Source organism: Castor canadensis, chromosome 7, assembly GCF_047511655.1.
Source record: "Castor canadensis chromosome 7, mCasCan1.hap1v2, whole genome shotgun sequence".
Taxonomy (NCBI): Eukaryota; Metazoa; Chordata; class Mammalia; order Rodentia; family Castoridae; genus Castor; species Castor canadensis.
This window is the reverse complement of record NC_133392.1, coordinates 72,999,779-73,026,162: the sequence shown is the minus strand read 5'-3', so window position 1 is coordinate 73,026,162 and position 26,384 is coordinate 72,999,779. Positions and strand designations below refer to the sequence as shown.

General features: G+C 36.0%; 1 protein-coding gene across 12 annotated transcripts in view; it reads right to left on the bottom strand.

Annotated features, from left to right (window-relative positions):
• Positions 1-26,384, bottom strand: part of Ccser2 (coiled-coil serine rich protein 2) — a 152,116-nt gene that overhangs the window by 69,020 nt on the left and 56,712 nt on the right. For 10 of the 12 annotated variants that reach the window (XR_012449771.1, XR_012449772.1, XM_020185045.2 and 7 more), the window contains 2 exons: positions 7,437-7,527; positions 2,982-3,144 (listed from right to left, as the gene is read on the bottom strand). Coding sequence is in view for 9 of the 12 variants with exons in the window: in XM_020185045.2 (XP_020040634.2) it covers positions 2,982-3,144; positions 7,437-7,527 (254 nt within the window). In the remaining 3 variants the exon portion in view is untranslated. Of the gene's footprint in view, positions 1-2,981; positions 3,145-3,821; positions 4,118-7,436; positions 7,528-26,384 lie in introns of those variants that run through there. The other 2 variants (XM_074079328.1, XR_012449773.1) reach the window with 2 other exon arrangements.

The following is a 26,384-nucleotide window of genomic DNA, read 5'->3' as shown; positions in this document are numbered from 1 at the left end:
TAGAAAGTGACTTATTGTGTATAACATAACACATGGAACTACTCGGGTCTGTAGCAAAGCCAAGGGTCATGATTTTTGTAAAATCCTCCTACAGGGAGGGAGGAGTTGATTTAGTCAATCCTATGTCTCAAAAAAAGAAAAATGACTTAAGAATACTTCATCTAGAAGTAACAATAAAGAGAGAAGACAAAGACTCCGCTTCTACACAGTAAAGGATAAGAGTTGTTACAAAATAATCCATCCTGTAAATATGATACTAGGGGAGAAGTAAATTAGAAAAGAGCTAGATTTCAGTTACATGTAGCAGAACATACACAAAGAGGTCAAGGGTGGTCAAGGATGTGATTTTGTTAGGATATGAGAAATTCCACATGGTATACTGGAAGTTTTTGGAAAAGGGAGCTCTGAGGAGATAAGAGGAGTTGGAAGATTATCTGGGTTACCCCAAGTAATGCTGTGGATTTGTTTCTGAAACTCACCACTGATGACACAAATGCTTTACGTATCATAAGTGCCTTAAAATATACTCTATAGAAGAGATTTGTGTTCAGATGTTTGGGGAATTGGCTGTCTTATACTTTACCACCTTTGGCAAAATCACAGTATTATACATTACAGGTATAATAGGAAGTCCATCATTTAAGCAAATAACTAACTTTTATTTGTTCATTCTGATACTTAGTTGACCAGAGAATTTCTCTTTTTTATACCTGTTGTGTCATGGGAATATAGTTTTACTTCGTTTTGTAATGCTGCTTAACTTTTCTAACATGACTATACTCAACCTCAGCTTTATTGTTCTCAAAGACAGAGATGACTACTCCAGGTAATTCATCCCATTTTGAACTGTCTGAATTAATAGTCTCACTTTAAGTTGAAATTTATCACCCTTTATCTGAACTGTAGATATGACAGTTGACTATCAAGAGTCAGAAATCTCATTTACTCATTTCTCCAAATGACCGAGTAACTCAGCTACGATAAACCTGAGAAGTTGTTCTCTAAACATGTCCCCTATCACACAAGCTCTTGCACATTCCATTGTTCCGAGTAGAACACCCACACTTTTCCTATAGCACGAACTCCTCTGCATTCTCCAGTCATTCCTTTAGAATCAGTTCAAAAGTAACACCCCTTATTCTGTGCTATCCTGTATAGAAAAAAAAAAAAAAACAGTTGCTCACACATCACCCTATATTTAGGTACCCATCAACACTGTACTGCATTAACAAGGCATTCTAACTGTCTACAAGCCACTCTTTCCTGCAGACCCTGAGAATTTCAGCAACAGGAAGTGCATACTACTCATCTTTGTATAGAACGGAACAAATACATGAATCTTACCCTAATTAATAAGTGCAAATATGCCTACTGAGCTCATTCAGTGCAGAATTCTTTTTATCACCTTCAACACAATGTTCAAGACACCATTATCAATCCATAAGCTTTCACCTCTCACACATCTCCAAATTCAACCCAACCTGAGAATTTAGGATAGTATACAATATATTGGTTCTCAATGAATATTTGTTAAGTGATGAACATATTTTAAAAACAAGCAAGGATTCATGTTTTAGTTAGGATTCTAAAGCTTCATAAATTCACCCCAAGTTTACCTTCTTATAAACTTAGTATCAAAGAGTAAGAAAGCATAATCTTCATTATTAAGCAATGAAAATTGTCTTTACATCATGTTTTGCCTGACAACATCAACATTCTGGTGCCCATTCATTATCAAAAACCTCAATTTAGTAAACACAACAGTCAACATAATGCCTGGAATGAGATGTACTCTTTGAATTCTTCCAGATCTTCTCAATAGAAGGATTTTCAGTTTGACCCTATTCTATCATGATCCATTGAAGAATTGCCTTTTCTCAGTTGGTCCAGAATTTTTGCAGCTTGCATTGTAAAACATAGCTAAGGAACAGATTTAAGAAAATTATCACTATTTCTAATTTGGGAAACTATTTAGGCCCTGTCCAACATATTCCAAGATATTCTCCTTCTAAGAACACATCTAAGAAAACTCTCTCAGGATTTTGTCTCTTAAAACAAATAATTCCTAGAGAAATAGATCCTTTATCTTATGCACGTTATATATATATATATTATAACAGATCAAGTTTTGTTCTTTGCTTTTGCTACAAAGAATCTTAAAAACAATTTTGTTTCCTACTTTAGGGAGTATAAATAGGACCACATGTTTGCACTCTATTGTTCTTTTTTCTCAGTTTTAGTATTTGGACTGTAAATGTACTCCAGAATGATCTTGATTCCTTTGTGGAATGAGATGAGCTAGTATAAAAAGAATAACTAACTATCCCAGTCACTTTTTATCCCTGATCTCGAATACTAAGAAAGATGTTATTAAGTATGTTTTACAGATGGTAAAGTGAAGTAAGGAGGGGTTAAATAAACTATCTAGGCTTGCAAAGCTAACTGTGCCAGGCAAGGCTTTGATACTAAGCTTGAATGACCACAGACTGGCATTAAACATGAGTTCTGATCAAATTAAAGACATCTTACACATCAAAACAAAAGACTTCAGCATTGTATAGCATCTTTTTCTGATTCTAATAGTGCTGGTAGAGTTTTTAAATTTCAACTTATTATACAAGCCAAAGAAGGCAAATCCCTTGATACTAATTTTATATTTTAGAAGAATTATAAACATTAACAAAATAATATTTAATCATTTCCAAATGAGAACTAAAAAATCACTCCACAACTTAAAAGTGCAAATGGTAAATATTTGTATACATTGTGATACCAAGTATATATTTATGATAAAGATACTAAAAAAAGACTTATTCCAAAAAGAAAGAATTAAATATTATTCTAGTTAGTATTATATATAACTTGAAATGCTTTCTGGTACTTCTAAGAACCAGGCTGGGGCAGGAGGGGGGAGGTGGTAGTATTACTCAAATTAGCCAGAAGCTAGAAAATGAAATCTAAGTTTTAAGAACAATACTCACCTGCTCAAGTCACTTTTTCCATGGTGATGATAGTGGTCAGGATGGCTGAGGTGGTAATGTTCCTGTCCACTCCATCTCTGGGATGGCCTTTTCCAAAATCCTTCCTGAGACTGGCGAACATTTCTTTCTGATCGGTCAAAGCGGTTCATATTGTCACACTCCACTAGACAGATTCAAAAGCAAAAGACTATAAACATGTAGATGCTCTATCAAAGTTAACTACTTACAGCTTGATGATTAAATGCTGTTGAAAAATAAAAGTAATATTCTAAAGATGCCAGGAATTTATGCTAGCTAATCACAAAATGTTTTCCACAAGAAAAATAACAAGTTCTTTTGGTGAAAACTGAACTTTCTATTATTCAAACTAAATTAAATACTTTTAAATCACAGTCACTTAAGTAAACAATTAACTGCATTATTTTAAAATAAGAAAATCCTCCTTGAAATTAAGATCATAACATTTCAAATACCAGCAATCAGTTTCAAGTGGTACTCATCAATATCACAAGTTTCTTCTAATTTCAGAATGAAAATGATAGGGAAAAAGATTTTAGGGGCAATACAAAATTCATTACAAAAAAAATGAGTGCCATAATTTTCTCAGATTTCAAGAAGCATAAATTAACATTTTTTCACAGACAAATCATTTTTTAAACTAAGCTCACATGTTTTAGAAAGTAATGTGCTTCAGTCTGTTTTTGGTAGAGTTTTCAAAAAGCCTAAAATGCTACTGAAAACAAAATCAGTACTTTGCAACAATAGTACACTCCCTGAAATCCAAATACCACAAAAACATGTAAAGAATCTCTGTGAAACACCCCAAGCTTCTTCACTTACCCAAATACTTTTTCCTCATGTATCTGAGCACTCTCCAAGAGAGTTACTTTGTACAAGACAGACATTGTGTTACCGGCTGCCTACTCAGACATAGTTGCACACAGGGCACTGCCGAACAGGCCTTCCTTCCTGCTCAACTCCCAGCCCTCCCTGTGGGAAGCAAGCCCAGTCTGCCCTGTGACTCCATCTTCTCTCAGCGCTTACATAGCTACAGAGTTAGGACTGTTACTAAAAATACTGCTGAACACTAACCCATGCCACAGAACAGGAAGGGTTTCTCTAGTCCAAGACTACTACATAAGAAAGTTCAAGTACTGTCAGAATTTCTTGTAATTAAAAACTGTAGATATTAACATAATTCCTGATTCTCAAAAATTCACTTATGTAAATAACTGATTTAGTTAACTGGAAACTTGAATTTGAAATATGCCGAGTGTTTTATTACAGTACACCAAATGAAAACAAACTTCCCATTACAAAAAGGATAATGCAGTTTTTTTAAGTATATATGTTTAATCCTCATGTACACTGAGTTCATTTCCTTTAACTGCATAAGGAACTTTTTTAAGGACATTGAAATTTTGTTTGCATTCATTAAAAGAGTCATTGGGTGTGGTTATACATTTTATAGTTTCTCTAAATAATTCATCTTAAAAAATTAAGAAGTCTGGAGGTATGGCTCAAGCAGTAGAGCACCTGCTTTGCAAGCAGGAAGTCCTGAGTTCAAACCCTAGCCCCACCCAAAAAAAAAAATTTAAAAAAATTTTTAAAGTAAAATTGCATTTGAAATTATTTACAACAATGTCTTTTCATTTTCTTAGCCTATATCCAGATGCATTTTTTTAAAGTATGTATAAAAATCCTACCAGATAAAAGACATGATTGACGTGTGTTGAAAAAAATCAAAAGATAATGAGATTGCAAAAGAAAAATTTAAAAATAAATCTTAAAGTTTAAAACTGACTTTAGTTTGGTCCCCTTAGTAACATAATTTATAAACTCACATTCGCATATTACTCATGGATTTAGTTTAAGTCCTGTAAGTATTTACACTTAGCATTAAAATGTTACCTTAGTTTAAGCAACTCCGTATAGCTGATAAGTAGCATACATATATACATACTTTTAAGTATTTTGAATTTATATTTTTCCTTAATTCACCTCTATTATCTGAATCACCTGACACGTTCTTAGAATGAAAGCAATACAGTGCATCTAAAGTACCAGGAAGCAAGCAAACCAGAAAAGTCAACCAAAAGATGAATTAAATATTATGAGTTATTATAATGCAGAAATTGATGTGCTACTTTTGAGTCTAAAAGTTGTGACCAATCCAAACCTCTCCCCAAATCTGCATAACAACTTCAAAAATCAGAAGCTAAAAGGTACTAAAATACAATATTCAAACACATATTAGAAGATCCCTTAAACCTCTATTTCCCTATTCTTCTTGCCAGAAAGCTCAGAAGGTACCTTTTGGTCCTCGGAAATATGAAGAGCATAATCATTCTCCACTTTTCTGCATATCAAACCTAAATACTATTTTACCTTTGGTGTTTCCAGAGACTATACATTTTAGATCTACGTTCTGCTTTCTTTAGTATTCCTTTAACTCAAATAGCAAACACTTGTTTGTCTTCTACTAGGAAAAACATAGCATATATTCCTGGCGTTCCCTCTTACTTCTCGTAAGCCCCATCAAGACCTCAAAATTTTTCAATTTCCCTATGATTCTACTTTTACTCAATATAATTTTATGTTATGCTCTAAAGATAAGCCAAGCTCTAAGACTAACTCCATCTGTACTTCCTATTTAAGCTCAAAAAGGGGATAAAGTTTCCAAGGACAAGTTGTTTTAATTCTGCCAAATCAAAATGCATTATCTAGGACGTGATTTATTCCTAGGAGATAAAGTCCTTACTCCTTAAAAATTGCCAGCCTTAAAAATTAATGTTGAATTTCCTAAATCATCAAGTCTAATTATTGTTTTCCCTACAATTTTTAATAGTTTTGTTTTTACTCTTGTTTTCCACAATATTTTCCTACTTGATCCCCCAGGCTTCTAACTAAGATTTCAACAACAGCTATGTTTTCTGTCATCTAATGAACTGTTCTGCTGGGAAATCTTGTTCTCTAGCTCTAGAAGCATTGTTTTGCAACTGAATCTCCTTAATTGCTCTCATTATTTCTCTGGGCTGTCCTAATCCTGGGAGGTCTGCTATTTCCTGTTCTTCCTGAGTGTTAGCTTTGATTTTCCTTTCTCAGCACTAGAACTGGGCTCTAGTTGCAAAAGTATCCCAAGTGATAGCAGAAACATAGGAAAGTGCAATATTCTTCTCCTCTGTGATAAATACTGTCCTCAGTTTGTCACTCTCCTCACATTTATAAATCAAAGTCCTCTGTCACATTACTATAGGGCTTCTCACTGTGAATATTCCCAGTGGTGGTAGGTGAGTCCATGGGACTTGGTTTGGTCATGTGACTATGGTTAGAAGCAAGTGTGCTGGTTCTAAACCAAGACATTAGGAGAGATAATATGCATGCTTCTGCTTCTCCTGTTGCACTTCTGTCATCTGCCATGAGAGAACAACCTGCCCAAAGTAGTCCAGGTCTCAAAATGAGGAAACATGGAGTAGACCTAAACCCAGACCCACAGACTGAGTCTGAGTCATTCATCTCAGCTAATCCAAGTATCAATAAATGATGGGGAAAAAAATGTATGCTTATTTTTTAGATTGGTTATAACACAGCATTCTGACAAAGGGAAAAAAGTCCAACTAAAATGACAGGTATGAGTTAGTTAGTGGTAAAGCAGGAACCAAGCTACTAATACCTCAATGAGACGCTAGAATACTGTCTACTCTGAAAAATCCTTGCACTTTCCAAGTACCTTGGATAAAAAGGGCTCCACTCATCCTGCTTAGTTTATCCCTGGCCTTGAGGAAGAACAGGAGACCAGGCAAATGTTGACTGATAGGAAATCCTAGGCTCTCTTGAATCATTCTTCTTCCCAAAAGATCTCCATTTCAACCCTTATCCCATGGGTATTTCTATGCTTGTCACTAGTTCTCTACCAGTTGTTAATATAGAAACCCTCCAAATGCTATAATACCAGGGACAAGAAAATCCAAGAATCCTCTTGCATATGGACTATCTAAAGTCTCACCATTGCAGTTATTGGGATACACAGGAAGACAGACTGGAACTGGGAGTTAAAGGACAGAATGACGGTCATTCTCCCCAACTGATCTTCTTAAAATAATTATTGAGTTCATATATTACACTCTCTTACAAGTCAAATCATATTTCTCTAAATATATTCTTTCTGAAAGTCAAAATGCAAGGAGAACTTGGCCAAGTATACTGGGAAAAGAAACTCCATCTTCGACTTACTTTATGGTAGAGGTGTACTATGATTTTAGATCATACATAATTATAGCTAAGATATACAAAATCAGATACTAAACATTTATGTTATTTTGAAACCTATTTTATATCAATTAAAATTGATCCCAGTCTGAAAAGGTCCACTAACATTAAGTCTACAAATAATAAAGTATCAAATTTGCTACCATCAAGCAGTTCAAGTATGTACTTAATATTGTCCAAACTTACCATTTTCAAGAGGTGCATCCTCAGGCAGATCCACATCAAGCATAAGATCATCATCCTCAAGGTCACATGACTCAAGATTATTCAAAATATCCTGTGAGCAAAAGCAGTAAAACACAAAAAACACAATGACGCAGGGATGTATATAATTTATAAGTTTTGAAGATTATCACTATATGATCACTTGGATTTACTCAATGTTTTTGTTGTAAGAATAAAAGACTTTTAAATTAAAAAAAAAAAAGATTCAACTGTGATATAATTTGGGTTTTACAAGTCATCTAAAGTCCCATGTATTAAAGACTTGGTTCACAGGAAAACACTATTGAAATGTAGTTGAAGCTAAGTGGGGCCTACTGGAAGGTCTTTAGGTCCTTTGGTCTGTGGATTGTTTGCCCTTGAAGGAGATAGTGGACCTTGACTCCATCCTCTTTGTTTCTTGTTTTCTGGCTATGAGGTGAGTGGTTTTATTCCTTCATTTACTCCAGCCATGATGTGAGGCCTTGCCATAAACCCAAAGTTAAGGAGTCAAACAATCACAAACTGGAACATCCAAAACTGTGAGCTAAAATACACCTTTTCACTTTATAAGCTAATTATGTCAGGTATGTTGCTACAATGATGGAAATCTATCATCAACTGGCATACTTAATTAAATGCTTTCTAACACCCTTCTTCTAGTCTTCTTCCTTCCTACTATCTTTTCACAATTGATTTTAGTTTTCATTATGAAAAATTTAAGAGTTCAGTAATGTGCCAGATAGTGTTCTAAGCATTTTATAAATATTAATTCCTCTATTTAGCCTTCAAAATAACCCTATGAGTTAATGGCTAATATGATTCTTATATGTAGTCAAACTAATGGACAGTAAACCTAAAAACCTGGTGAAAACAAGATGTGAACACTGTGTCCACACTTTTAGCAACTTTCCATAAATAATCAAAAATAGTGAAGAATCACTCAAAATTTATTCATATCTGGTGTGCAGGGTTATTTCATAATTTCTAGGGATTGACCACTTACATAAAATAAGGAAATAGCCTTTAGAAGGTTACTATTTTATTTACTTTTTTGTGGCAAAGCCACCTCCTGCTACCTCCCATCAGCAAAAAGTCAGGGGCATGGTTTAAGTGGTAGAACCCCTGCCTAGCAAGTGTAAGGCCCTGAGTTCAAACCCTGGTGCCAAAGGGAAAAAGAAAAAGAAAAATTCATCTTATCACCTGGAAAGATGCTTTGTAAAATGAGGGGGACATAGGAGAAGCATATTACATATACACGATATAACAATATGGTTTACTTCTTTAATGCTAAAATATACTTAAATATCTGGAAAGTGATAAGCCAAAAGATTATTACAATCTGTAACATAATTTGTGTGTATTCTTAATATTCTTGAGTTTTCTATATTTCAAAAATAGTACTTTCATCAGTTTTATTTAATAGTAAAACTTCGCGTTAAAAAAAAAAGTCTTCCTCCATTGGAAGTAGGGAAGTTCAAATCATGCAAGCCTAATCCATCTCCTAATCACAATAAAAAAAACAGAGCTACCCACCCCTCCTTCACACAATCCAATCTAGATCAGCTTCATGTCAGAAAGTCTCATTGCATTAAGAATAAATCTTTTCAAACACTCTTAGTATAGCTGTGTCACCATCAGTCTTGACATCTAATCAATTTGAGAAGTGAGGCCCTGCCCCTCTTCATGGCAACCACAAGACACACTCAGTAATTTGACAAATAAAATACTAATACACTATTTTGTATATAGGACACAGCTAGGTATAGCAAAACTGAAAAGTTTTAAGAAGTAACAAGTAAGATTTCTATCTGGCTACCATGTAGAGAAAGGATTTAAGTAGGTAGAAGGCCTTTTTTTAGGTTATTGCAGAATCCATTTGGCTTATGATGGTGGCCTGACCAGTGTTGATAAGAATAAAGACTAAGCAATTGAGACATACTGAGGAGTTAAGAGTATACAAGACCAAAGTTAACTGAGAAAAAGGCAAGATGACTCCTTAGATCCTATCTTGAGAAACAGATATATGATGTTTATTAACTGAAATAAAGTATTAAAAGAAGACCAATCTCAATAAAGCTAGAAAACAGCAACAAAACACAAATAAATAGAACAACAATGGGGAAACCCCTACCTCTCAAAGGAAGGTTACTCTGGTAGGAAAAGAAGAACATATTATCTTAGAATCCAATAATTTTGATGTGCCTGTGACATCACAGAGAAAACATGCCCAGCAGATAACTGAACAGAGAGGTCTGGAGTAAAGCAAAAAGATTTGAGGTATAGGAGTCATCAACAAATAGACAACAGTTGGAAGAGGTTGAACAACTTGTGTCAGAGATACTACTGAGCCTTAGAATATGGGTCCAGAAAAAGTAGAGGAAAAAAATTAATCTACTGTAATTCTTTTTACCAGTTTAAACATCATCTACATAGGGTATAAACTGCATTATTACAGGAAGAAAGGAAGCATATGGTCTGGTATGGTAGAGACTGGTTAATATGGGAAGACTCTATGTTCCAAGTTTGTTGTGGCAGCCTTTTTCTCTAACTTGTAATCCCTGTACTTGTTCAGTCAATATCCCATACACCTGTTTAAGTTAGCAGACTATGCAATCATTACCTTAGCGTATGACAATGGAAACTAAATGTGTATACTCTCTGATGGAAAACTAAAGCTCTGAACACTTACTAGCAGAATTACCAAGGAACTTTCTTTGTCTCCGATAACACTTTTCCTTTCAAATAGAGTGAACTGTTAGATAGTGGGTAAGTGCCTGATGATAATATTCAGCTTTTCTCTACTCTTGATTATCTATTAATTCTATAATCAATTGGTGAAAAATAAAGGCAGCGCTCTTCAACCGTAATTATGGATTTGAATGTTTTTCAATTCTGTTGTTTGCAGTCCAGTTTTGCTTTAGGTATTCAAACCTTTGTTTATCAAATGCATAAGCATTTACAATTGCCCTATCTTGGAGTGGCAGAGTGGCTCAAGTGGTGGAGCAACTGCCTCACAAGTACAAAGCCCTGAGTTCAATACCCAGGACTGTCAAAAGTAGGGTAAGTATAGTTAAAATTGCCCTATCTTGATGAATTTCATCAATATGTAATTTGTTCTCCACTCTTGGGGATTTCCCCCACCCCCCCTCCCCCACTTTTCCTTCTCTCTCTCTTTTCATCTCTCCCTCTTTCTTGAGACATGGTCTCTCCATATAGCCCAGGCTGGGCTCAAACCCATGACCTTCCTGCCTCAATCAGTGGAATGCTGGGATTATAGACAGCACCACAATCCCAGCATCCTTAGGAATTTCTTTGCTCTGAAAACTACTTTGTCTAATATTAATAGTCAGCTCCAATTTTGTTTTGATTAGGATTTGTAAAGTATATCTTTTTCCATCTGATTAATTTTAACCTAACCATACTATTTTTGGTTTTTTTTTTTTTTTTGTACCACTGGAGTTTAAACTTCAGGCCCTTGCACTTACTAGGTAGGTACTCTACCACTTGAGTCATGCTCTCGGCCCATTTTTGCTTTTATTGTTTGGATAGAGTATTATGTGCCAGCTTCTAACCATGATCCTCCTATCTACGATTCTCATGTATCTAGGATTATAGATATGCCCCATCAAGCCCAGCTTGTTGGTTGAGATGGGGATCTGAACAACTTTTTGCCTGAGCTGGCCTTGAACCTTGATCTGCCTCCAAAGAAACTAGGATTACAGGTGTCTGTCAACATCCCTGGCCACATTTTTTGTCTTTTTAATCCAATGAACTAAAAACAAAAACATCAAAAGAAAATACTGGAGCTAAAACACAGAGTGAAAAAGACAGGAAGAATTAAGAACAGAATTAAAGAACACAATGAAATGATGCAGGTGTGCACTGAAGCCGGGACACAGGAGACAGACAAGGGGCAAATGCAGTTAGGGGCACTGACTGGGGCTCTCCAAATCTTACACAAGTAACTTCCATGCTGTGTAATATTTACTATACATCCTAGTCTACTTTTAATCTATGTATGTTCCTATATTTAAACCCTGCCTCACCAATGATGCACGGTTATCTTTCTGTTCTGTTTTTTAAAATCCCACTTTAATAATTTGACCCTTATTTAGGGTATTTAATGCAATTACATCTTCTGTAACTAATGACATAAATATATTAACTTATTATTTTGCTATGCCTTTCTACAGAATCTTTTTTCTTTTTACTTTTCTGTTATCTGCTTTTTGAATGCTTATTTTAATGCAGTTTTCATGATTTTTTAAAATTTTCATTCATTAAGACTAAAATATGTATCCTTAAGTTTTCACTCCATTTTAGATTAGTACACTGTGAATACCAAAAAGCCACATGCTAAAGACAGTTGCTTTTCTTTCTTCCTGGCATACAAATGAAGTTGAAATAAAGAAGAATGAAAAAATAACAAATACAGGCCTGGGGGCTGAAGTAGTAGAGCATTTGCATAGCAAGAGCAAGGCTCTGAGTCCAAACCCTAGTATCAAAAAAGAGCCAGATCTATGGTACAGCAACATGGTTTCAATCCTTTCCTGGTGCTAGGTATATGGTTTGTTCTGAGATTTGAAGTAGGAGGAGATAGAGAGATGAAAATATTTTAAATTATTTCCTGGAATGTGGCTGATACTTACGTGTAGCCAAAAGGGAAGCCAGAACTCTTCAGGAAATTGAATTTCAAGTGTATGTTTTGCAACATTTATTTTATTAAGAATACACATATAAATTTTCAATTAAAACAAAACAAAACAAAAAGCCAGGATAAATCAGTCAGAACAAATTAATGGGGTGGCCAAAAGTAAACTACAGAACAAACCATTCTGAGAACAAAAAGCAGGTGGAACTATGCTAAAGGAAGACATGGGATGTTGACCATGACCCAGAATATGAAGATGAGAAAAAGTATTGACATAATGGGCAAATCTTCCCAGGGAACTCAAGTTCAAGCAGAACTGAAGTAGAAACTGAAAACTACAGTTAGTCACACTGTATCAGATGGCCAGTATTTTCCCTCTCTCATATATTCTCAATCTTAAGATTACAGATGCACTAGAATCTATGCTTTGGCAAAGGACCAGGATGGTTTCTTCCAGAAAAAAATTTAACAACCTATTCATGGAAAATCAGAAGTCCTGGTATAAATGTTGGCATGACAGAGTAAAGACCGAGTTCTCTAAATATATACTCTACAGCAAACCTTTAAAGTTAAAACAAAGTTGCCTACTGAACACTGAAGGAAACTTGTACTAGAAAACCAGAGTAGTCTTTAATTCTAAAAATGAGAAAACAGAGGGGAGAGAGGGGATAAGAAAGGAAGGAAAGGAGAAATATGATCAAAGTATACAATATGTATATATGAAAATGTCACAATGGAACCCATAATTTGATACAATTAACACAGACAGAGAAACAAAAACAAAAGATTAGCAGATATTTGAGGCTAGCCAAGAACATGAATTAAAATGACAAAGACAAACCAATGGATTGAGTTAAAGAGAACCAGAAAAACAAAATAAAACAAAAAAATCATAATAAATTCTCCAAGATCTGAAAAACATGTATTAATTAAACAAAAGCAAAGTACTATTTTTTGGTACTGGGAACTGAACTCAGGAACTTGTACACACTAAGAATGTACTCTATTAACGAGCTACACAATAATATACTCTATTACTAAGAAACACCCCCCAGTACCCAAAGTACTATTTTTTAATGAAGAAAAAGAAAACACAGTGATGTCAGCAAAATGGTGAAAGAGGCAACTAGGTCCAAAGTCCCATTCTTACAAACAAACATTGAAAATCAAGAAAAGGCTAAGAATCAACAATGTCAGGACTCTGTAAAACAAGAAAAGATTTACAGCAATCAACCAAATGCTGAAAAATAAAAGACTTGAAAACAGGCTTTGACATGCTTTTATAGGATCTTCACTGTGAACTTGAAGACAGCATGCTCCCTGGACCTTGGCTCCAGAAGGCAGAGTTGAAACATTGACAAAGAACTGTTTGTCTGTTCTAACCTGTCTAGGGCTACCTGAATGACTGACCTAATTCAGAATTCACTGGGGCAGAAAAGCTATGCCCAGTCCTCAAAAACAATGTAAGGCAAAGTATCTAAGTACAGCCACCTATGCAAAAGATTACAGTTGAGACATACAATAGAATGTGGAAAGACTGAGAGAAAGGGCTAGGAAGAGGTTTTCTGTAAAAGCGTGTAACTTGTACACTCTCAGTTTTACCTTTACCCCAAGACTGTTGTTCTGCTGAAAAAGTGCTTTATCTGTGTGAGAAATTCTGGTATGTTTTCATTCCAAGAGGTGCAGTCATCCTCAAAGGATGATTGTTTATAATGCATAATCTTTCCTATCACAATATTAACAAATGAATGTTCTGTAAATTCATTCAAGAAAATGTACTGATTAATATAGTAGTCTTATGTTACCCAGCATTTTGTGTGAATTGATTTATTATTTATTTCTTGCAGTCTCTTTTTGATTAGAGACTGAGTAATAAAGCTTTTAGTTTTACAAAGGAATTTTGTAAATTTTTGTCCCTTTGGGACAAAATTCACTAAATATTACTGTTTAAAATGTAACTGAGTAAATTTTTATCACACTTTTAAAAACAAAAGCAAGCTTGGGGAATAAAAAAAGGTGGGTAACTCAACAGTGCCACGTATAGTGGGGAACTTAGAAAGCTACAAAAATGCAGGGCAGGCTGTAATCTCCGCAAAGACCTAGAGGGACCACAGTTTTCAATTCTGGCTGAGCTCCTGGCTCAGTGGAAGCAGTAAGTGAAAGCTAAGATCCAGCTGTAAGTGGTCAGGTAAAGACAAAGCCAACAGCGAAGACAAGAAGTATTCTATTTTATCTTTTGTTTCCTCTTCTTTTATTTATTCTTTTTTCCCTTGCTCGCTCCTTTTTTTTTCCCCTTCCTTTTTGATTTTTTTTTGGGGGGAGGTGTTTCTGGCATTTAAGGAAATCTCTGCAAGAAACACTAAGTTACCATAAGTTAAAGTAACTGAAACATCACAGACCACACATGACGAGAGACTATCTATTTACAATTTTTTCAAAACTGTTTCTATAAACAACTACAGCTTAGAGGAAGTAACAAAAACAAACCCTAAGGAAGAATAAAGACTATGATCTCCAATTGAAACATATTGACATATTGAAATTATTTAAAATGTCCAATTTTCAACAAAAAGAAAAAAAATAAGAGGCATGCAAAGAAAGCCACACCCACTTACAGGGATGGGGGAGGAACTGTTACTGCAACAACCAGGCACTGAACTTACCAGGTCAAGATTTTAAATATACTCAAAGAACTAAAGGAAAACATAAATAAGGAAGGAATTCTCACCAGCTATGGACTAGTACTGAAGTGACGGAACTTACAAAAAGGAATCAAAAATAAATTATGGATATAAAAGGCAGAATAAGGTCAATGAAAACCTTGCTATAACTCCTGGGTATATATGGAAAAGAAATGAAGGCAGAATCCTGAAGAGACATCTGCACACCCACTGCTATATAGATAGGGTATTATTTGTCTTCACCAAACTCATGTTGAAATCTGATTTCCAATGAAACATTTTTTTGAGAGGGAGTAGATCACAGGGGCACCAGTCTCAAGGAGAGATTATGTTCCTAAGAAAGTAAGTTAGTTGTCTGAAGGGTAGGTTGTTAGAAGGCAAGCCTGGCACCTCAAAGCAGTCACTCTCACACCTGTAGTACTTCTGCATGTGGCTGTGTCCCCTTGCACTTCTGTCACAAGCTAATGCAGCTTACGACCTTCATGAGAAGTTGAGAAGATGCTGGCACCATGATTTTTCTTTTTTTTTTTTTTTTCTCATAATAATTTTTTTTATTTTTTATTATTCATATGTGCATACAATGCTTGGGTCATTTCTCTCCCCCCCGCCCCCACCCCCTCCCTTACCAACCACCCCAACTCCTCCCTCCCCCCTCCACCCCCTCGCTACCCAGCAGAAACTATTTTGCCCTTATCTCTAATTTTGTTGAAGAGAGAGTATAAGCAATAACAGGAAGGAACAAGGGTTTTTGTTGGTTGAGATAAGGATAGCTATACAAGGAGTTGACTCACATTGATTTCCTGTGCATGGGTGTTACCTTCTAGGTTAATTCTTCTTGATGTAACCTTTTCTCTAGTTCCTGGTCCCCCTCTCCTGTTGGCCTCAGTTGCTTTTAAGGTATCTGCTTTAGTTTCTCTGCATTGAGGGCAACAAATGCTAGCTAATTTTTTAGGTGTCTTACCTATCCTCATATGTCTCTTGTGGGTGGCACCATGATCTTAAACTTCCTTGCCTCCAAAATCGTGATCTGAATAAATCTTTTTTCTTTTTATGTTACCAAGCCTTGAGTATTTTATTAAAGCAACACAAGATGATCTGAAACACTCCTGTTGCAGTATTATTCACCACAGATACAAGATGGAAGCAACCTAAATGTCCATAAGTGAGTAAAGATACATAAAAAGTGACATAAAAATATAATGAAACATTACTCAGTCTAAAAAAAGAAGCTGATGATAAACCTAGAGGTCATTATGTTAAGTTAAATAAGCTAGCTGCAGAATGACAAATGCCGTATAATTTCACTAGTATATCTAAAGTAATCAAACTCACCGAAACAGAAAGTGGAATGGCAATTACCAGGACTGGAGGGAAAGAGATAAAGAATATGCTGTTCAAAAGGCATAAAATATCTAAGTTATTTATAGGCAAACCCAGTGTTGTGGTGTATGCCTATAATCCCAGCACAAGGCTGAGGTAGGAGGATATGAGTTTGAGACTGGTCTGGGCTGCACAGTAAGACTCTGACTCAAAAAAATAATAATATCCAAAATGCAAAATAGAAAGACTCTGGATATCTGTTTCATAACATGTGAATATAATTAAAGTTACTGAACTCCAAAATTTAAAGCTACCTAAAACTGATTAAGATGGTAAATTTATGTACTTTTTTGAGAATTAAAATTTTCAAAAAAGAACAAATAACAACTCTTAAAAACTAAAGGATTATAAAGCTATAATTTATAATTACTGCATAGCTATTGGGTGCCAGATATTGTGGAAAACAGTTCTAATAAATCATTTCATTTGAACTTCAAAAGGAAAAAAAAGAAAATCTCAGTGAGAGTTTTCATAACAAATTTGACCCAGGCAAGAGAGTGAGTGAGCAAATGTAAGCATAGGTCAATTGTGATTATTCAGGCTACAGAGAAGAAAAATGACAAAGAAGAAATACAGCCTAGGAGACTTCTGGGATACAGTCAACTATACTAACATATGAATAAAGAAAATTTTCAAAGGGGACAATAAGGAGAAGAAAGAATATTGAAGAAATAATGGAGATGAATGTGCTGGTACCTGCCTATAATCCCAGCTATGTGGGAGGTAGAGATGGAAGGATCATGGTTTAAGGCCAGTCTAGACAAAAAGTAATGAGATTCTATCTCGAAAACAAGCTGGGCATGGTAGCATGTGCCTGTAATCCAAGCTAGGTGAAAGGCAAGTATAGGAGAACTGTGATCTGAGGCTAGCCCTGGGGAAAAAAAGCACAAGATGCTGACTGGGTCAAGTAAAATGCTTGCCTAGCAGGTCCTAAGTTTAAATTCCAGTTAAAAAAAGAAAAAAGAAGAAATTATGGCCAAAACTTCCCAAAATTGAAAAGACATAAATCTGCAATTCAAGAAGCTCAGTAAACTATATAGATATATACAGACACACACACCAAGACATTAAAACTGCCAAGAGTCAAAGACAAAGTGATGAGGGCGGGCATGAAGCTACCATCATGACTCTGAATGAGAAGAGTCAGGTCATACAGGAGAGACTGAATTCTGAAAACAGAAAGAGAAGAAGAGTGTTGAGAATAATAAATGAGATGGCAAGACAGAAAAGCTCCAAGAAACCATGGCAATAGAGAAAAGCAGCAAATAATTCCAAGCCCATTCCAGGATCCCAGAAGGGAGAGGGAAGATGAAGACGCAAACACACAAAGGACAGATGGCCCTGGCCACAGACTAGCAATTCTTTTTTTGTGGTACTGGGACTTCAACTCAGAGCCGTGACCTTGAGCCACTCCACCAACTCTTTATTGTGAAGAGTTTTTTCAAAATACAGTCTCTCAAACTATTTGCCCAGGCTGGCTTCAAACTATGATCCTCCTGATCTCTGCCTCCTGAGTAGCTAGGATTATAGGCTTGAGCCACCAGCACCTGGCAGACTGGCAATTCTGGTGGCAAGATAAACCTATGCTTCCCACAAGCCTTAAACCCAGTGCAGGGATTTGGTGAGGTAGTGACTGCTTTGATGTAGAAAGACAGTACCAGTGAGAAAGCATTCTGTCACTTCTGTAACTTGGAGAGTTATAGCAAGATGCCATCTTGAGAGATGACCTATTGTTTGAGATGCAGATACTTGGAGACTTGAAAACAAAAGGAAAATCAGTGTCTTGGGACATACTGCTACAGTGCTGGGGTAGAAGATGGTCCCAAAAAGTGGTCATGGACAAAGAGAGGGTGTAACATGGTCCCACAAAGAGGCTCAAGTGCAGGGAGTTCCAGCAACAGAGAAGGATACAGCCCTCACTGGCAAAAAGTGCGTCCCAGTGCCTGAGGGTTGCAGCTGAAACAAAGCATTAATTGTGTGGCTGGCATAGTATTTGGCCTGCTTCCTGGCTGAGGGCGTTGGCTGTTAGGTGGGATAGAGGGCCCTAAGCCCAGACCCTCTAAGTCATGTGATATCCTAAGCTTACTCTCTCACACAGAGGTGAACTCCTGGAGAGGGTTTGAAAGCAGAGAGAATCACCTCCAGGAACTGCATCTGGGTATGTGTTTGCTTTCAAGTAAATCTGAGGAACCCCAGCCCATGTCTTCCGAATCACATGATTTCCACAGCATCCTTCCTCCCACAGGGAGGTGACCTGACAGACAGAGACTGAAAACACAGAGGTCCACCTCTGGGAACTGCATCCCAGAATGTATTTTTGCTGCCAAGTGGGTCTAAGGGCCCCCACGCAAGCTTGCTGAGCTATGTGACTTCCACAGCCTCCTCTTCCCAACAGGGAGGTTAACTGATAGAGAGGATCTGAAAGCCCTGAGGCCCACATCCAACAACTGCATCCCAGCACATGTTAGCTGCCAGACCAGTCCAAAGGCCCTGAAACGGGACACACTGGATCATGTGACTTCCACAGCAACCTTCCCCACATAGGGAAGTAAACTGCCGGGCAGGGTCTGAAAGAATTGAGTCCCACCTCCAGGAACTGCAATCTGGCACGTATTTGCTGCCAGTAAGGACTGAGGACCCAAGACCAGACCCTAGAAATCACAAGAATTCCACAGCCAAGCCCTCCCCACAGGAAAGTGAACTGCCACACAGAGTTTATGAGCACTGAGAACAGTAAGCAGAGTGACTAGGTCCCTCAGTTCTTCTCCAGCTAGTACAGAACTCGGGCCTCCCCCACCCCCATCACTCTCTTGACAACTTCGGGGATCACCTCCAGGCTTCGGTGCTTGCTGTCCCTGGAAAAATAAATTGGGAGAAGGAGAGCTATGGAGCAAGTAAAAGCTTGCCCAGGCCCCAGACTGTGAAACTCTCAGTAGCCAGCAGCAGCTCCCACTACACAAAGCAGGAAACCCTTTATAATGAATGCAACCCAGAAACCAACAACAAACCCTTCAAGGAGACTTCAGCTTATTTACCTCAATCTAAGCAGTGCTGGGGATCAGACCAAGTGCTGAGAATGTGGGCAAATGGCTGGCTTCTGAGCCATAACCCAGGTACAATGTTGAGAAACAGCACTTCAACCTGGCCTCTACACTGTCCTGCCTGAACACTGACATTATTTCAATGGGAAGAAAATAGGTGATTAAACTTGGCCTCCAATACAAATCCCAAAATGCAGAAAATACAAAAAATAGGAAAAAAACAAAGGAAACTCCAAAAACTCCACTGTAAAAAACACTAATGACAGTGAAGTAGATTAAATCTCACACAAGAATTCAAAAAAAATGATTATAAGAATGATCAATGAAATTAAAGAGGACATGAATAAAATCAGAATGAATTTTAAGAAAACTCAAAGAGCTGATTAAAATAAAGAAGACAATGCAGGACATAAAAGCCTGCATTGAATTCATTAAAGATACAGAAATTCTGGGAAAAAAAATCAAATTGAATTCCTGGAAACAAAAATCTCAATAAGTCATGTAAAAAATTCAATTGAAAGTCTCTCTAATAGAATGGATCAAATTGAAGACTGAATAGCAGGGCTCAGTTCGAACATGCAGATAAAAATAGAAAAAAAAAAAACTAAAGAACTATGAATAGAATATGCAAGACTTCTAGGACACAATTAAAAGATCAAACCTATGAAACATAGACATAGAAGAAGAGATACATGCAAGCAAAAGGCATAGAAAACATACTCATCAAATAATAGCAAAAACAAAACAAAACAAAACAAAAAACCCCAAAACCTTATCAAATCTTTAAAAAGAGATGGCCATCCAGGTATAGGAGGCTTTTGGGACTCAAAACAGGTAAGACCAGAAATTCCCTACATCATATTAGAGTTAGAAAATTAAGCATACAAAACAAGGAAAAAATACAGAAAACTACAAGAGAAGCACCAAATCTCCTATAAAGTAAACGCATTAGAATAACAGCAGATTTCACAAGAGAAAGTTTAAAAGAAAGGAGGGCATGGAATGCCTTATTACAATCCTGAAAGAAAATAAGTGTCAGTCTAGATTACTATACCTAGAAGAGCTATCCTTCATATTGAAAGAGAAATATAAACCTTCCATGATTTAAAAAAAAACCTACAGCAATCCATGGTCCCTTAACCAGCATTGTAGAAGATACTTAGAGGAATCCTACACACAGAAGAGAAAGATAAACTCAACCATGAAAAAAGAGAAAGAATGCATCTCACTAGACAAGTAGATAAGAAAAAGAGGAATAAGAAACAATTAAGCATCACAAAACCAACAGAATGGCAGGAATTACTACATACCTTTCAATAATAACTTGAATGCTAATGGACTCAATTCTCCGATCAAGACACAGATTTGAAGACTGGATTAAATAAACAAGAACTATTTTCTGTCTGTAAGAAACACACCTTGCTAACAAAGACAAACAGGGCTTAGAGTGAAAGAATGGAAAAAGATTTTCCAAGCAAATGGAGACCAAAAGCAAGAGGAGTATCTACACTCATATCTGACAAAGCAGACCTCACACAAAAGTAAGTCAAAAAAGACAAGATCACTTCATATTGATAAAGGGAACTATCCAGCAAAGGAGAGTAACAGTTGTAAAAATATTCACACAGAACTTTGGCATATCCAATATCATAATGTAAATACTACTGGTTAAAAACACACATAGACCCCAATGCAAAAATAGAGGATGACCTCAATACCCAACTCTCACCAAGAGATAGGTCATTCAGATAAAATGTCAACAAGGAAACTCCAGAATTAAATAACACTATAGATCAAATGGACTTGACAAGTAAACCAGTGAAAGATCCAGAAATAACCCCACTCAGCTAAATGTAAGGCCTGAAACTTTGCAACTACTAGAGTAAAACTTTAGGAAGACCCTTCAATTTATAGGCATAGGTAATGCCTTTCTGAATAGGACTATAATTTTTCAGGAAATAAAAAGCAACTGACAAATGGGACTGTATCAAAAAAGCATCTGCATCACAAAGGAAACAATCATCAGGATCAAGAGACAACCTACAGAATGGGAGAAAACCTTTTCCAGCTATTCATTAGACAAAGGATTAATACCCAGAATATATAAAGAGCTCCAAAAGTTAAATACCAAAAGAACAAAAAAATCCAATTAATAAGCAGGTAAATGAATTGAAAAGGCAGTTCTCAAAAGAACTACAAGTAGCCAATAATATATGAAAAAAATGTTCAACATCCTTAGTCATAAAAGAAATGCAAATCAAAACAACGAGATTCCATCTCACCTCAATCAGAATGACAATCTTCTAGAAAACAAACAACAAATATTGGCAAGGATGGGGGAAAAGGAAGGGAACCGTTACTTACTGCTGGTGAGAACGTAAATTACTGCAGCCACTATAGCACTCTTGGGCATATATTCAAATGAATGTAAGTCTACATACAACAGATGTACCTGCATACTCATGTTTCTACCAGCACTATCCATTTTACCCAAAGTATGGAATCAGCCTAGGTGACCACCAAGTGATGTATAGATATAGATAATTTGGTAAAAATAAACTATGAAGTATTTTACAGCTATAAAGAATAAAATTTTGTTATTTGAAAGAAAATGGATGGAACTGGAAATTATCATGTTATGTGAAATACGCTCACTGAGAAAGACAAATATTATATGTTCTCTCTCATGTGGACTCTAGACCTAAAAAGAAAAAATGAATGACATAAATGTAAAACAGGGGGACTGATTATGAGTGAAAACCAGTGCGAAGGAAAAGAATGAAAGGAGAATGAAAAGGGGACTGAAAATTATTGGAGTACTTTATATGATGCATGTATGAATATAAAACAATGAAACCCATTAAAATTGGTTAAAGGGGAGGAGGAAGATAAAATATATGTATGATGAATTTGATCAAAGTACATTATATGAATTTATGGTGATATCATAATGAAACTCTTTTGTACAATATATGCTAACAAAAAAAAGAGAGCAAAGTAAAAACACTGAAAGCAGAAAAAGAGAAGTGATGAGTCATGTGCAAGGGATCCACAGTAAGATTAAAAATGTAGTGGTCATCAGAAAGCATAGAGCCTAAAGCAGTGGGATAACATTTTTAAAATATGAGGAAAAATAATCAATGGCAAAAGGATGAAGTTAGATCATTATCTCATACCATATACAAAAACACAAAATGGATCAATGACCTAAATGTAAGAAGTAAAGCCATAAAATTCTTAGAAGAAAACATAAGGGTAAATCTTCATGACCTTAGACTTGGCAAAGAATTCTTTGACAAGTTAGCAGGAATGGAAGTAATGAAAGAAATAATACGACTTGGACTTCATAAAAACTTTTGTGCACTTTCTTGACATTATTAATTAAAACAGCCTATAGAATGGGAGAAAATATTTGCAAATTATATATCTGATGAGATCCTAGTATCCATAAAATATAAACAACTCTCACAAGTCAAAAATGAAAACATGAACCTAAACTAGGCAAAGGACTTAAATAGACATTTCTCTGTAGAAGATATACAAATACCCAATGAAAACATGAAAAAACGCTGGACATTATTATTCATTTGGGAAATGCAATGCAAAAATCACAATAAAATACTATTTACCACCCAGTAAGATATCTTTTAAAAGGGCAAAAGAGAGGAGTGTGAGCAAACGTAGAAAAATGTGAACTTTTACACACTGTTGGTAGAAAAGGAAAATGATTCAGTCACTGAAGAAAACATTTTGGCAGTTCCTCAAAAAGTTAAACATAGAATTAATACATCACTCAGCAGTTTCACTATAAATATATATACTCCCCCAAATTCAAAACAGGTACTCAAACAAACGCATGTCCATAGCGACACTATTCATAACAGGTAAATGGCAAATAAAACCTCCATGCCCATAAATGAAAAAAGGCTTCATTATGTAAATATAATGTATTACTCAGCTTTACAAAAGGAATAGTTATCCATACATGCTACAAAGTGGATGAAATTTAGAAGCATAAGTAAAATAAGCCAGTCAGGAAAAATCACACATTTTTCCATCTTTATGAAATGAATACCATCCATAAACCCACAGAGGCAGAAAGAGCATATTGGTGTTCCTCCAGTGGCAGAGGTTGGGTGTCAGAAGCAATAACTACTTATTGTGATCAGGTTCACTCGGGGGAGTTAAAAATGCCCTGAAACTAGGTACAGGTTGTAGTTACATGACATTGGGAACATACTAAATGCCACTAAAATGTTCACTTTTAAATGGTTAATTTTTATGTTATAGGAATTTTACCCAAGTTAAAAAAAAAAAGAGAGAGCTTTTCAAAATTAAGTTACTGCTGAAACACCTTACAAAATTACTTAAAAATTTATTCTTTGATTTGGCATCCCAATTTTATATGTTTATTTCCAAAATACAAAAAGGTGGCTATTCATTGAATTATTTAAAAGAGCTCAGAATATACATCCCTAGAAGCATAGGGAAGACTAATATATTCATATTTGCCTACTTTTAAAAAAAATTTAACAAATTGCTTTAATTTTTAAAAAAATACATATTCATATCCCTCCCCCAGTAAGCCTATGTAGTATGTTAATCTTATGATGTGAATATTACTTGGATGTTTGGGATTTTTCTAATCTTCTACAACTATAACTAATGCTTCAATGAATCAAATCCCTAAACAAAAAGATAAAACATAATTATGTACCAAGTTAATGACAATCATTCAGATAGAAAGTATTTAAAGGAGAAAAAAGAAAACTATCCTCAAGCTATTCTCAGTAATTCTATTATTGGTGGAAATATTTATAATTCCAAGACTTCATACACAGTAATTCTATCCTTTACATTCCTAATAATAGCCTCTAATGCCACTTCAACAGGTTTTGGTTTTACAATAGTGGATAGGGGGAGTATTTCAGACATAATATCCATATCCAAAACCCATTTGGGCAAAAGAAAGCAACCACTTTACAAAAAGCCTGTTTAAACATGTCAATTTTTATCCCCAACTTCCACCTTAATCCTATCTAATTCCTATAACCTATGCGTTCCTGTATTCTCAGTCTACTCACTGCCCCAGTTCAGACTTCACCAACAGGTTTGATATCAAAGTGGATGGAGTTCCTGTGTCTAGTAGACTCAGAAATGTCTCTTCAATGACCATGTTACCCACTAATGTACATAAGGCTGTAGTACCAAGAGTACCAAGAGTGGAAGAGATAAGAACCATGGAATTCTGGCCCTTTTGTCAATCTTCATTTTGACCAATACTCCACCTCAGATTTCTCATTATCATCTTTTCCTTCTAGCTTTTTATATTCCTCCAAGAGAGGTAGAGTGGACTTTTGACCCCTTAGTAATATGACTAGCATGGTTTCCTACTGTATATCCAATTATCAGCAATGCTGCATTGAGAAGTATCAGTGTCTGATGTATTTGTCCCCTTTCTTCACAAACATCAACCCCTGCTGAGATGAGTCCCTTGGCTCTCCCCTTCTGTCTTTCCATCCCCATTTAATTAATAAAACTATTTTTTAGCATCTTTAAGACTCCTAAGGGAAGCTGAACAGAAAATCTGCTAAGGTTTCTCAGACTGTTGCTTGATATTACATCAGTATGACTACAGGGGGTACCCATACATAATATGCCCCCTTATTTATAGCATTTACCAAGACCTGGTTAAGGGACATATTGAGATAAATGTTCCAATCATCATAAAGTCAATCCATCATGACTTGCATATGAAGTGTAGAACCAGTTCATCTGGAGCCTTCCACTTGGCATTTATAGGAGAAAGACAGTTCCCCTTCTTAAGTAAACAAATTTTGCAATAGTTTTTACCCAGTCCACCCGCTAATTCAGGAAAAATCTGTTATATTTCTGAATCCTGTATTACCCATCTATGATCATTCAATAGTGAGTACTATGTCACTCTGGTTCTGTATCAACCCAAATTTTCTCTTCCACTATGTAGCATTCAAAACTAAAAACAGCCCCAAATGAGTCACTTTTACAATCCATTTTGGTAAAGGCTTTTTAGGATGCTGATGATACAGAGCCACAAAATGACTTTATACTACACTCTCTGGTTTCAGTAAGTTGGTTTGGCCCCCAACAACAGAATTATTCTCCTAGAAATCAGAGGCCATGAATAGTACTGTCCAATGTTCTATAATAATCTTTTCCATTGGGGGTGGCTTTGAGGCTAGTGGTCATGCTCAGACTAACTAAAATCTAAGCTTGTCCAGCATCAGAATGAACTCCAGCATTCTCTATGGTGTTCATTTAGTTATTATAGGTAGCAATAACTAAGAAACTGAATATTTAATTTGTTTATTATTCTAAGTTTCCTACTGTATCCAACTGAGTCATCTCTGCAAGAATTAGGCCTACTGCCCTCTGTAAACCATGGGATTTTTTACCTTTTTACCAGATCACAGGACAGCTGTTTATTTAATGCCACAAGTGACTAGGAAGTCACCAAAGAATCAAAGTTTCCTCATTCCCCACCCTTTCAACCTTTCTCTTCTCAAACCACATGTTTCGGTCAGAGTTGATATAGCAAATTCAACTGACACTACCTAGAATCAGGCAAAACATCACAAGTTAAGGGCATAGTCTTTCACAAGAATGACTTTACTTGAGATACCAGTTGCAACTTGAGGGGGTTCCGGGGGTACCATAACTTCTGATCAACTAAGTACAAATTTGGAAAGTCTTACTCAGTACTTCTTCAGCTATGGTAATTTGCTAGAACAATTCACAGAACTCAGTGAAACAACACATTTATGATTATTGTTTTATTATAGCAAAAAGGATACAGATCATGACCAGCTGAAAAAAACAGATATACAGGGCAAGGTCTGGGATGATCCCAAATGCAAAGCTTCCAGGTCCCCTCCTGGTCAGTGACATGTATTGACTCCATGTAGTGACATGGAGTCAGTACATGTCACTATCCAGGCACATGAATACATACCAATACAAAGCATTGTTAACTAGGGAATGCCATGCATGATCCATGGTCCAGGGTATTTATTAGAGTTTCCTTACACAGGCATGACTGATTGAAGAACTATCCATATGATTGACCTCAATTTCCTTCCTTTGCCTCCCCAAAAGTCAGGCTAGTACCATATGACTCAAAGCTCAATCTCTAATCAAA